Below are 14,607 nucleotides of genomic sequence, written 5' to 3'. Positions count from 1 at the left end.
GTCCTCAGATGAAGAAATTAAACCTATCTATAGTAATAAGAAAAAATCTAAACTACTGATTAGATAAATGCAAATTAAAACAACTCTGAGGTATCACCTCACACCTATCAGATAGACCAATATAACAAAAAAGGAAAATAATCAGTGTTGGAGGGGATGTGGGAAAACTGGACATTTGTGGAGCTGTGAATGGATCAAACTATTCTGAAGAACAATTTGGAACTATGCCCAAAGAGTTTTGAAACTACATACCCTTTCATCCAGTAACACCACTATTAGGTCAGTATCCCAAAGAGATAATAAAAAAAGAGAAAAGACTCATGTACAAAAACATTTATAGTAGCTCTTTTTGAGGTGACAAAGAATTGGAAATTGAGACTGAAAGGATTTACCCAATCAATTGGGTAAAGGTAAAGGCTGGGTGGCTAGGTGGTACAGTGAATAGAGCACCAGCCTTGGAGTCAGGAGTACCTGAATTCAAATCTGGCCTCAGAAACTTAATAATTACCTAGCCATGTGGCCTTGGGCAAGCCACTTAACCCCACTTCCTTGAAAAATCTAAAAAAAAAAAGAAAAGCCTGGAAAGACTTCCATAAACTGATGCTGAGTGAAGGTAGCAGAACCAGAGGAATATTGTACACATTAACACAATATTGTGTGATGATGATCAGCTATGAAGGACTTGTTCATCTCAGTTGTACAATAATCAAAGGCAATTGTGATGGAAAATATCATATACATCCAGAGAAGGAACTATGGAGTCTGAATGCAGAGCATAGCTTACTATTTTCAATTTTTCAAATTTGTTTTATGTTTTATGATTTTTTCCCCTCCAATGCTTCCCCCCCCTTTCTCTTTTGATTCTTGATTCTTACAACAGGATTAATATAGAAATATGTTAAACACAGTTGTCCATGTATAACCTATATTGGACTACTCTTCCTTGGGGGAAATGGGAAGGAAAGGAGAAAGGTCAAAAAATGTACAACTCGGGGCGGCTAGGTGGCTCAGTGAATAGAGCACCGGCCTTGGAGTCAGGAGTACCTGGGTTCAAATCCGACCTCAGACACTTAATAATTACCTAGCTGTGAGGCCTTGGGCAAGCCACTTAACCCCATTGCCTTGAAAAACCTAAAAATAAACAAACAAATAAATAAATGAATGAATGAATGAATAAATAAATAAATAGGTGAGTGAGTGAGTAAATGAGCAAATAAATAAATAAATAAATAGATGATTTGAAAAAATGTACAACTCAAAACCTTACAAAAAATGATTTTAAGTATCTTCTCATATAATTTTGTTGTTTTTGCAAGGCAATGAGTTTAAGTTGAAAAATGTACAACTCAAAACCTTACAAAAAATGATTTTAACTATCTTTTCATATAATTTTGTTGTTTTTGCAAGGCAAATAGGATTAAGTGGCTTGCCCAAGACCACACAGGTAATTATTAAGTGTCTGAGGTAATATTTGAACTCAGGTACTCCTGCCTGCCACCTAGCTGTCCCCCTAATTATTTTTTTTTTAGGTTTTTGCAAGGCAAATGGGGTTCAGTGGCTTGCCCAAGGCCACACAGCTAGGTAATTATTAAGTGTCTGAGACCGGATTTGAACCCAGGTACTCCTGACTCCAAGGCCAGTGCTTTATCCACTCTGCCACCTAACTGCCCCTAATTAATTTTTTAAAAAAGAATTTTCAGATTCAAGTTTCCTTTGCCACCACTTAACTGTTATTTACAGAACTCTGACACTGGTGTTTCCCCCTCTTTCTCTGCCTTCTCCCCACTCCCATGTCCCTTCTAATCTCTAGATTTTTAGGACCCTAAAAGACCTCTCTCTCCCCCATTTGTCTGGCTATTCTTCAGTATTTTTCACTGTATCTTCATCCATTATTCTATATTCTATCTGTTGAGTGTATTTCTAAGGCTCTATCCAAGTTCTCTCTTTTCTCCCTTTATACCCTCTCTTGGCAATTTCAGCTCTTACGAGTTAAATTATCTCATCAAAGATGACTCCCAGGGGTGGCTAGGTGGCATAGTGGATAAAGCACCGGCCTTGGAGTCAGGAGTACCTGGGTTCAAATCTGGTCTCAGACACTTAGTAATTACCTAGCTGTGTGGCCTTGGCCAAGCCACTTAACCCCATCTGCCTTGCAAAAACCTTAAAAAAAAAAAAAAGATGACTCCCAGACTAATAGTTATATAGATATAGCTATATATGCTGAGATATAGGCTCCCAACACTAAATGCTTTTTGGACATTTAAAACTAGATGTCTCTCAAATTAAACTGTAACCTTTCCACCCAACCTGCCCCTCCTCCAAATTTCCCTATTTCAATTGATGGCATCACCAAACTTCCGGTTACAAAGGTTCACAAACTCAAGTTACTTATTAATTCCTCAATTATCTTTACCCCACATAGTCTAAGCAGTTGACAAATCTTGTTGGTTTTATCTTCACAGCATCTCTCATATAGATCTCATGTTCAATCCAACTCTAACCCTAATTCAGTTACCTAGACAATTGCAGTAACCTAATGTTTCCTTATCTTAACTCTTCCATCTCCAATTCTCCTAAACATATAGCAAAATGATTTTCCTAAAAATAGGTCTGACTATAACACCTCTTTCCCAAATTCCAACAGCTTCCTATTACCTCTAGCATTAAATATGAGGAGATGACGATTGCCAGAAAGCAAGAAGCAGCAAGTGGAGACAAAGAAGCAGCAAACAGGCCCTCTGAAAACCATCTTCTGCTGTTGGTTCTGCCCCCAACTATCCCCAGTCTTGCCAAACCCACTGGGCTCTCTCACACCCTCCCAGCTCCCGCCAGAGGGCGGGTCCCACCATCTAAGTTCAAGAGCATGGAGGAGGGCAGCTAGGTGGATAGATGGCCTCAGGAGGACAAAAGTTCAAATGCAGCCTCAGACAAACTTACCAGCTGTGTGACCTTGGGCAAGTCACTTGACCCTAATTACCTTGCATCCAGGGTCATCTCTAGTCATCCTATTTCATATCTGGCCACTGGACCCTGATGGCTCTGGAGCAGAAAGTGAAGCTGTTGTCTTAGCACAAGCCCCCCACCCCCCACTCAAATCAGTTTGTGTGCTTATCATGGCATCAACTCCCTTATGTCGAGCTCTTCTTTGAGAATGAAGGACAAACATCAGTATCAAATAATAACAAGTACTCTGTTTAGCATTAAAGCCTTTTACAATCTAAATTCTAACTTGCCTCAATCAATAATCAGTAAATATTGATAAAATACTTGATATATGTATATGTATATGTATATGTATATGTATATGTATATGTATATGTATATGTATATGTATATGTATCAGACACTATGCCATGTACCAAGCATACAAGGACATAAGTGAAACACAGTCTCTGCCCTCAAGAGTCATGCAATCTAGCTACATATGCATATATCTAAGAAAGTGTATATATATATGAATATTCAAAAATTAATAAAAAATTGTTTAAGATGGAAAGCACTAAAAGATTGGGGGGGGTTAAGCTTTAAGTGCCAGTTAAGTTGAGTCCTGATGACTGGAAGGCTGATGAAATAAGGAAGTTTGGAGGAGTGATAGATTTTGAGTGGGAAGGTTAAGTTTTGTTTGAACTTGAGGTACCTATGGAACACCCAGTTTTAAATGACCAATAGGCAATTGGTGTTAGATCTCAGAATTCTATAGTTTCCAGGAGGCAGAGGTGAAGAAAGAGAACATTTCTGACATGGTGAATAGCCAACACAAAGTCAAAGAAACAGGAACAGCAAGATGATTTCACTGGTTGGGACTCAGGATATATGAAGAGGTATAATTTATAATTAGACTGGAAATGTAAGACAGAGCTAAATTTTGAGGAATTTAAATATCAGGGAAAGGTATTTATGTCTGATGCTATTAAGTTATATGAAGTCATTGAAGTTTATTAAGGAAGAAAGTGATGTGTAAAGACATGTATATAAGGAAAATCACTGTGGCAGTTATATGGAGGATGGACTGAAGTCAGGAAAAGACTTGAGGCAAGAAGAGCAATTTCAAGGTCATAAAGTATCAAAGACCTGAACTGGATTGGTGGCTGTATGAATAAAGAGAAGGGAATTGTGAAAGTGCAAAAGACAGTACATGACAACTAACTAGATATGCAGGGTGAGCAAGAGGAGCTGAAAACCTCGGTGAGTAGAAGAATAGTAGAACCCTCAAAAAAATTATTATACATTGCTATGCTTTCATTCTAGACTCTAGTCAGTGACTTTCTTGCTATTCCTTACATAATATGTTATCTGTTCTATGTTTTTCAACTGGCTGTTCCCCCTTCCTGGATTCAACTTTTTACTCATCAAACACCACAGCCTACAGAAGACCTTTCCAATATCCTCCCAATTACCAGATTCTCTTCCACTAAATCTCACTGTACATACTTTATTCTCTCATGTATACATATTACCTTCTGGAATACTAGTTTCATTTTTATGGTTGCATTCCCTGAAATTAATCAAGTATCTTAACCTTTGGCAGGTACTTAATAAAAGCTAATTGATTGATAGGAATTAAATCTGAAAGGAATACTTCATTTTTTTAAGCCACAAGTACTACAAATTCGATTGTAATAAAATCATAATAAATTACAGCAAAATCACTTCTTTAATGGTAGAGAGCAAATAAAAGTTTTTTAGCAGAAAATAGATTCAAAACTCCTTAAAATTGAAATGCCCTTCAAAAATCAAGCCACCACAAAAACTCTTTTCAGCCTTAATTCTCGTTATTCTCATATATCTGTGAAGAGATATAGAAAGATCATGCACCTATTTACACAAATAGATATATCTGTATCCAAAGAAAGAATTGTGGAATTTAAATAAAGACCAAAGACCATCCCCTCTAATTTTTCTTTTATCTTGTTAGGTAATTTTGCTAGATCATTTTATTTTTTTCCTTAAGGATATGATTTCTCTCTCAACATATTCAATTTTGATCAATATATGGCATGGAAACAATGTAAAGACTATCAGACTGCCTTCTGTGGGGGGTGGGGACAGGGAAGCATGATGGGGGGATTGTGAAATTCAAACAACAACAAAAAAATAAATGGGTATCTAATCCAATGCTCTATTATTGTATTAATGCATCTTGTATTTTTTTTTTTGCCTTATTTTCAATCATATCATTACCTCTACCTGGAATACTCTCTACCACCCAGTGATGCCTTCCATATCTCTATTCGGTTTCCCTGAAGGCCCATCTCTACTAACACTTCCTTTTTAATAGTTGATCAAAGATTTGGGAGACTTGACCCCAACTCAAAAGGCACATTTATACTGCTCAGCAACAAATTTTTCATTAACAAACCACAAATTTTAGGCAGATGGGATCCTGTTATAATATTCTTGAATTTCCCATAATACTTTTATCTTGCAATGTTTTACAGGCATTCAAAAAATATTATAGTAGATAAAGAGAGAAATCCTGATTCTACTAGGCAAACAAGTGCTTTAAATAATCTTTGAAAAGAAAATGTTTGTCCTTTATTTTCAAAGACAACATCAGAACAAGCACATGAACTGGATATTAATGAAGAGGTGCTATGCTAAGTCACCAGATTCACTTTCTCCTCCAGAGCCATCTGAGTCCAGTAGCCAGATATGACTTAGGACAACTGCAGATGGCCCTGGATGCAGGGCAATCAGGGTTAAGTAACTTGTCCACACAGCTAGTGTGTGTCAGAGACTTGTTTCAAACTCCTGTCCTCCTGATTCCAAGGCCAATGGTCTAACCACTGTGCCATGGCATTCTATAACAAATGACTAGCAGGATTTGATTTCAGAAAAAACTGAAAAACTTAACATGAACTGATACAGAGTAAAGTAAGGAGAACCAGGAAAACACTATACAGTAACAGCAATATTGTATGATGAATTGACTTAGCTCTTCTCAGCAATACAATGATCCAAGACAATCCCTAATGATTAATAATGAAAAATGCAATCTGCCTCCAGAGAATGAACTGATGGGAGTCCAAATATAAATCAAATCATACTAGATTTCGCTTTCTTTTGTTTTGAGTTTTCTTTCAAAAAGTAACTAATTTAAAAATATGTTTTACATAACTGCACATATCTAAACTATATGAGATTATCTACTAACTCAGGGAGGGAGAGGAGAGAAAGGGAGGGAAAGAATTTGAAACTCAAAAACTTTTTAAATGAATATTAAAAATTGTTGGAGCAGTTAGGTGGCACAGTAAATGGAACAATGGTCCTGGAGTCAAGAGGACCTGAATTCAAATCTAGCCTTAGACGAATAATAATTACCTAGCTGTGTGACCTTGGGCAAGTCATTTAACCCCATTGCCTTGCAAAAACAAAAAAAATTTTGTTTTTACATATAATGGGAGGGGTATTAATTTTTAAAATAGCATTTAAAAATCTTCTAATAACTAATCTCAAGAATAATCAAATGGTCAAGTACCTATTTTTTTCATAATGTTCATGTAATTTACATTTCAAATTTCCTAATCACTGTTGTCTAACTTATTTTTCATTTTATGCTTCAAATTTTTCTCTCTCTAACCTCTAAATATAGAATTCAAGGATTAGGGTAAAACAGGATTTTTTGTTCTTAGGCCTGCAAGTAACAGAATTTACTTCTAGACAAAATGTTTAAGAATTAAAACAATTTCATATTCATAACTTGATAGTATTTCTATGCTATTTTCTTATTAGTTATCATCCTCTGAAATATTATTTAAGTAATCTTCGTGGCATGGAATTCATCTCTTTGTTCTTAAAGATCAACCAATACCCAAGGAAAACCTACTGACCTTATTCTGTGCAGTGATTCAGTGGATTTTTTAAAGCTTTGATGAGGATGAAACAATCTCATACAAACTAAAAAGAGCAAGGGATTTGGACGCAAGAGGACTTGGTTTTAATTCTGCCTTCTACTACATAACTACTTGTATGACTTTGTGCATGTAACTTAACCTAACACACTAATGAAATGAATACCCATATAGTAATTCAAATATTTTGAAGTATTAAAGATGACTTAAATTATATTTCTAAAATGGATTTTTAGATATTCCTTTTCTGATGTTTAGCCATGTAGTGCTTTAATTCAGTTCAAAAAAAAACTTATTAGGTATTATTTACTATGTTTCCAGCACCATGCTAGGCAATGGGGATATAAAGATAAAAATAAAAGTCTTTCCAAAAGACTTTACAGTCTACCAGGGTAAAACCTCATGGACACAGATAAGTAAATACAAAGTAAACAATGTATTTAGGGAAGGGGAACCAGCAAGTAGGGAAATCCTGTAAGAGATCAGAGAGGACCCAAAATATGGAAGTGAAGAGAAAAAATCATTCCAGGAAGGGGTCTTATTTCCAAGATATAGCTTTCCAAAAACATAGAGATAAAAAATATTTCATGTACAGAAAATATCAAGTAGGCCTGAAACAGTGCAGTATAAAGCATTCTAATCAACTTACAAAAATAAGGTAGAGCCAGGTTGAATCCAGAATGAGGGTTTTAAATACCAAACAAAGGTGGGTCAGGGAAATATCATGACCAAGACTGTTCTCTAACTATTTAGGAGGCAGTCTGGCTTGTTGGAATGAATACTGGTGAATAAGATAATTGCTGTTCAAATCCCACATCTGCTCATTACCACCTATATAACACTAAACAACCACCAGTATTCTCTTTCCTCATCTGAAAAATGGAGTGTTGAACCAGAAAGTTCAACAAGGTTTGTGAAGTTCTTTCCTAGTCTAGATCTATGATCCTATGACCACTCTGGCAACCCTGTAAAAAATGGATCAGACAGCAGAATGAAAGAGTGGCAAACAGAGATCTAACAGGGAGCCACTTAATAATCCATGCAAGAGAAGATGATGGCCTAGAATAGTAATAGCATTGTGACTAGAGAGAAGAATGGGTGTGAATGAAAAGGAGAGATGAAAGAGATAAGATCTGTCAATTAATTAAATATGGGGAGAGAGAGAGAGAGGGAGGAAGAGAAAAGTTCTAGCTGGTAAACCTAAGAGAACAAACTTTTATGAAGACAAACTATTCATTTTATATTGTGTCAAAACTGGAAAAGGCTAGGCTATCAAACATTTAAATTATATCACTATCCTTTATTTTAAAAAAAGGACCTATAAATTATGTGTCAAGGTCAAATTGATTTTATCAAAGAAATAGTAACAGAATTTGAAAAAATGCCTTTGAAAGTATTAATGGACAATGAACCCCTCTAAAGACAGAGTCTTCACTTCTTTCACTTGCTTCACACCTCATCACTCAACTAAAATGTAATCTGTAGTTACATCTGGTGGCCTTTTTCTCAGTCCTGATCTTTCTTGATGCCTCTGCAGCCATTTGACACTGTTAACCACCCCTTCTCCCTTCTCCTATAGGTTTTCACTCTCCTACTTCTTCTGCAATCTGTCTGACCTTAATCTCTTTAAACCCAAACCTCTGACTGTAGGTGCTTCTCCCAAAACTCTGTTCCAGGTCCCTTGCTTTTCTCTTCTCAGCCCCCTCATCAGCTCCTATTATCTCTATGCTGATGACTCACAGTTCTATATGTGAAGTTACAGCATCTCCTCTGAGTTTTAGTCTACATTATCAAATCGCCTATTGGACTTTGTGCAAACCAGTTTCAACCTGAATATGTCTAAAATAGAACTCAACTTTCCCTTCAAAACCAACCATCTTCCAAATTTCTCTATTTCTGCCAAAGGAATCATAATATTTGTTGTCTTTCAGGATTTTTATCCTCAGTTCTTCATTCTTCCTTCAACCCACAAATCTAATCAGTTGTCAGATCAAGTTGTCTGTCTCCACCTCTTTGACACCCAATCCCTTCTCTCTCTACTCAAAAAATTGCCACCTTTCTCAGGCCATCATCACCTCTTGCCTAGACTACTACAATGGCCTCCTACCTGGTCTTTCACCACTTTATTCAATCCTCCACACAGTTGCCTTAAGCCCAGATAGGACCATGTCATTCTTCCACTCAACTAACCTTTGGCTCCCTATACCATCTAGGAGAAAACACACACAACACCTGGCCCAAACCATTACTTCTCTTCCCATAGTCTACAGTCCATCCAAACTGGCCTTCTCAGCATTATCACATGTACTCCTTCTCACAAATTCCATGCCTTTGCACTACATGTTCTCCACTCTTTCTTCACCTCTAGAATCCCTTACTTTAAAATGCAGCTCAAGCAATGCCTTCTACCTAAAATCTTTCTTGATCCATCCAAGATGCTCTCCCTCCTTAACAGAGGGTCATTTCCTGGCACTCTGATCCACATCTAATCACTTGGACCCAGATGATTCAGATGAAGAAAATGAGGCTGGTGACTTAGCACAGCACCCACTCACATATGGTCATGGTATCACCTCCCTGATGTCATGAACTTCAAGAAAGAAGAAAAATAATAATAATACTCCTTAACTACATAATATTTAACTAAATTATTTTCTATTTATTCTACATGTATTTAAATATGTAAATACTAAACCCACCAATATTTATTGTGAGGTCCTTATAAAACACTGAAGGCAAAGTGGTACAATGGAAAGTGTGCTGAATGCGGAATCTGAGGAATTGCCTTATGCTTCCTTTGAAACCTTAGATATGTCACTTTAAACTCTAGATTTCTGTTACCCTCATCTACAAAATGAAATGTTGCTTCCAATTCTGAGGTCTTTTTCTTTTTCCTCAAAAACCTTTCCAGTTTAAAAGGAAGAACATGTCAAAATATCTAGAAATAAAAATTTATTGTTTCCCTGTCCCATGAGCTTCTAACTTAAAAAGGAAGGAAAAGAGAATATACAATATTAAAATAATGAAAGATGAGGCAAAAACAAAATATACAATTTTTCTGCCGATGTCTGTAACTTCATCAGTGTGCAGAACTTCAAGGAGGATTATTTCCCTTATCCCTTTTTCTACAGTTTCTAATCTTGCACTGAGAGATTTAAATGACTTTTTCAAGATTACAGAGCCAGGATGTGTCAAAAACTGAAACTGAACTCAGGTCTTACTGTGTCTTAAGTCAACTATCTTTACCACTATTAGAGGGGAAGGTCCCCAATACTAGTCTACAAAATCTCCATAAAAGATTAGGGCAGTTAATCTCCAGCATGAATTTTGAGATCAAGACCAAAATAACTAACTAAAAAGATTTGAATGGGCATATACAATGTGGGCGACTAAGTGGCACAGTGGGTGGAGCACTGGTCATGGAGTCAGGAAAGACAGACATTTGACCATTACTAGCTGTGTGACCTTGAGCAAGTCACTTAACCCTGATTGCCTGGCATCCAGGGCCATCTCCAGTCATCCTGATTGATATCCAGTCACTGGACCCATATAGCTTTGGAGGAGTAAGTGAGGCTTGTGACTTTGAAAATGAAGGACAAACATTATTTAGTTACAGTTTATACCTTCTCTCTCCAACTATCAAAACTACATTGGATGGGGTGGCTAGGTGGCGCAGTGGATAAAGCACTGGCCCTCGAGTCAGGAGTACCTGGGTTTAAATTGGGTCTCAGACACTTAATAATTACATAGTTGTGTGGCCTTGGGCAAGCCACTTAACCCCATTTGCCTTGCAAAATCCTAAAAAAAAATACATTGGAAAAGTTCTGCCTATATCAGGTTTTTTTTTTAACACATGTTAAAAATAATCACTTTTACCTAAACAGTCACATTGAGTTCTAGTGGTTCATTGGTGCTTCTCAGACCTAGGCCATTTTCTACTTACTAGAAGTTGGCCTTTCAAATTCAAGGCAAAATTTTAAATTTCAACTTCAAATTATGTTCTAAATAGGAAAAGAGTTTTAGGAAGCAGTTCAAATAAGCTTCACAATAATGTTGTGGGGCATGAGGTCTGAATATTAGTTTTCCTTTCTTACAAATAGGAAACAGATCCAGCAAGTTGAAATTCCTGGCCACAAAACTATTAAGCATCAGTGCCAGGACTTAAACCCAGCTCATTTAACTCTAGACCCAGGGTTCTTCCTAAAACTTCATAGTATCCAACCCCAGCCCCCCCCCCCAAAAAGAAAAGCATTCTCTATCCAATTTCTGTTCTGCAAAACAGTTGCTCCTCAAACTCAGGGAATGTTCTCAGCAAAATAACTCTTCATAGTTATGTAGCTTTAAAGTTTATAAAATACTTTGTCAAAAACAACCCCATATAGGATGAGTAGTTAAAAATTTCTGCACCCATTTTATAGATGAAACAAAGGAACTCTGCCCCTTATCACATAGGCATATTGTCAGAGGTAGATGCCAAGGCCAGCCTCATACTTTTAAGTCTGCAGGACAAATGAAAAAAGAAAATAATTTTAAAGCCTTTTGAAAGTAAAAATATTTTTAAAAAAACAACTGATGCTTTACCCCTATCCTGAAGGGTACTGAGTGGCCCATCTGAAAATAGCTCCATTTAACAAGTAGCAAAAGAGTGAAATGAGTTCTGGTTCTGGAGTGGAGTCCTGCATCTGATGCTTGGAACCTGAAGACATCTGTGGGAGGGAATCAGACAACTCTAGGCCTCAGTCTCCTCATCTGTAGAATGAGATTGGACTAGATGGCATCTGAGGTTTCCTTACAAATCTAATCTTAATTAAGTATAGATTCAAATTAGACTGTAATGTATAAGGGTTAGCACATATCCCCCCCCCCCTTATTTTTGGGTATACTTAACAGAATTTTCATTTCATACATAAATTGTCATTTCATACATAACCTGCCAGACAAGGTGTTTGGACGTTTTTGCTTGTTTTTCTTTCCAACTAGTAGTGGACATAACAACAAAAACTACCAATAAAAACCGATTTTTTTTAAAAAAAGAAAAATCATTATATTGTTGCATAAATCAGAATAAAAATATGACTACTTATAATGAATGCTCTTATTTTTAAAATCCGATTTCGACAGTGTACTAAGGTTTTTACTTGCTTATTCATTACTTAGAAAGCTATCATGTAAAAGTAAATTTAACTTTGAAGGAATATATATTATTTTGGGGTCCAAAATAACCACTATAAATTATCTTGCTTTGCTTCTTTATAACAGCGCAACTGAAGGAACAAAGTACTAACTTCAAAAGGCACTTTAAAGTATAAAATTGATTTTAAACCGATTTTAGCAAAATTATGTTTCATAGATATTATTTTTCTATTTATCATATATAAAAAATAAAATCAGTGCTATCAAAACCAAAATCAAAATGTGAATCAATCAATTTCAAAAAATAGAAATATTTCTTCTATGAATATTCATATCCTTGGCAATTAAACTAAATATGTAGGGATTAAAAATTCTTAGCTAATAACTTTAAGAAGTAAAATGTATGCAATTCCCTCCCTCAAAACCTTAATTGTTGGCAAACCGTAAAATATGAACACATATAGATTAGCACTCTTTTAAATATTAAGTAACTATTTCATGAAGGATTAGATTAAAAATTCACAAACTGCGAAAATAGTCATGAACTCTAAAAAGCTGAACAGCAAGTTACTTTAAAATAGCATTTAAAGTTTTACTAAGTGCTTTCCAAGAACAAGCTCATAAAACTAGTTGTTCAAGTACCAGATACCCCTTCTTTAGAGGAGGAAGCTGAAGATCAAAGTTAGATGCCAAAGCCAAGAATTAACCCAGTTCCTTCTGATTCTACATAAACCTATCACCTTTTCTACTTGTAACCATCTATATGAAAGGTAAAAGAGCTCTTTAAAACAATCTGTAACATGCACTCCAAACTGCAACAGTTGCAGAATTCTTCACTGAAGGATCTTGCCCACATATTTTGGAGAGATACGTTTAATAACAGCTGCTCTGTTAAATGCACAGCATTTAAAGTGCTACACACACTATCTCACTTGAGCCTCAAAACAATTTTATTTATTCCCATTTTACAGATGAGGAAGCTCAGTACACTGTCAAATTCTGGCTCCACCTAGGGCAGGTACTTCACCTCTCTTCAATGTCAAATGAAGAGGTTAAATGAATGACTTCCAAGAACCTTTCCTCTGTAAATCTACGCTCCTCCTATAACTCGTCCTGGTTCGCATAAATAATACATTTCAGAACCAGGGTCTGAAACAAGATAGTGACAAGTCCAGCACTTCAACTCACTACTATGTTTTCCTACCATCTAATAAACGCACCTAAATTCACGTTTTTCTAAATGCTTATAGATCAACTAAATACATCTGAGGAGTGGGGGAAGAGTTTGTACTGCAGCCAGAGAACTAAGAGGTCATTCTTCAAAGTCCCAAATTTTAGATGATATGGATCTAATTCTGCAAAACCACCAAAATAAGCTTCCCTGCACAGACGTTATAGAAGGGAACTGAGAGGCGAACCCGACAATACATAACAATAAAATATCTACCTCTTGGGGGACTAACCTTCCAGCTTACCTTGCCTGAATAGGCTGCTACTCCACAAACGTCAAAATCAATGTTGTACTCGTGCGCCACCCCCACCGCCTCTTTTACGGAAGAAGCTATGGGTCTTGGTGGTGTCATCAGAATTATGAGGGAGGGGGAAAATACGATTCAAAGCAAAAAAAAAACAAACAAACACCCAGGAAGAAAACAAAGTCGATCTAGTCGAGGTTTTGTTTTTAAAGGGGGGGACACCCCCACCGAACCCCGGGGAGGCGGGCCCGGCCTCTTGGCCTTTCTTTGTATCCTCTGCCTCGGTCGAGGGCCTCCTGCCTAGCGGACCGGCCGCAGTTTTATTTCATGTCCCGCACCCCCATCCCCAAGTCTCCCCATATGGATTACTCAGCCCGCTGGGAAAGGCGGCCGGGCACGGGGGCAGGAGAAGAGGCAGACACAAAACCCGGGAGGAAGGCGCAGCCTCAAGGGAGGCGGGCGGGCCGCCGCCAGGTGCCACCTACCTGTTCCGAAGGCTTTGGCCACCAGCCAGGCCAGATTGCAGGCGATCTTGGCCCTGGGGAAGTCGTAATGATCGAAGGGCTTGATGGCTGGGACAATGAAGGTCCTCCTCATCTCCCGCGGGTCTGCGGCGGCCGCATCCCCCATCTTGCCCGACGGCTCCCGGGGGGCTCCCGCTTCTCCCCCGCTTCTCCCCTTCACATGCTCCTGGGCTCCCGGCCCCGGGGGGGCGGGGCGGGGCGGAGAGAGAGCGCGAGAGGGGGCCGAGGAGGCGTGCGGGCCGGGGCCGAGGTCCGGGCGGCGGCTCAGCGGGCCGAGCCCGGGGCCGGGGCCGAGGTCCGGGCGGCGGCTCAGCGGGCCGAGCCCGGGGCCGGGGCCGAGGTCCGGGCGGCGGCTCAGCGGGCCGAGCCCGGGGCCGGCCTCCTCCAGCGCCGCCGCCGCCGCCGCCGCCCCTGCATAGGAGAGGCGCCGCGAGCTGCGGCGCGGGCCGCGCGGGGTCCAGGCGCGGAGTCCAGGCGCGGGTCCGTGCGGGGTCCAGGCGCGGGTCCGTGCGGGGGAGGGGGGTCTGCTGCCCTCTTTGTCCGCCCTCCGCGGCCCCCGGGACTGAGGGGGGCGGGGGGCCCCGGAATCGGCTGCCCCCGCAGGGGCGGGGGAGGGAGCGAAGG

The 14,607-nt window shown here is 38.8% G+C and overlaps 1 protein-coding gene across 1 annotated transcript in view; it reads right to left on the bottom strand.

The window, feature by feature from the left end:
* CAMSAP2 (calmodulin regulated spectrin associated protein family member 2) overlaps nucleotides 1-14,178 on the bottom strand; it is a 159,548-nt gene extending 145,370 nt beyond the window's left edge. Inside the window, exon 1 of the mRNA XM_074220896.1 lies at nucleotides 13,945-14,178. Within this exon, the coding sequence (XP_074076997.1) occupies nucleotides 13,945-14,089 (145 nt within the window). The 5' untranslated portion in view covers nucleotides 14,090-14,178. The remainder of the gene's footprint in view (nucleotides 1-13,944) is intronic.
* Between the last annotated feature and the right edge of the window lie 429 nt (nucleotides 14,179-14,607).

Source organism: Macrotis lagotis, chromosome 2 (assembly GCF_037893015.1).
Source record: "Macrotis lagotis isolate mMagLag1 chromosome 2, bilby.v1.9.chrom.fasta, whole genome shotgun sequence".
In the NCBI taxonomy this organism is placed as follows: domain Eukaryota; kingdom Metazoa; phylum Chordata; class Mammalia; order Peramelemorphia; family Peramelidae; genus Macrotis; species Macrotis lagotis.
Note: the sequence above shows the minus strand (reverse complement) of the source record. Positions and strands in the feature narration are given on the sequence as shown.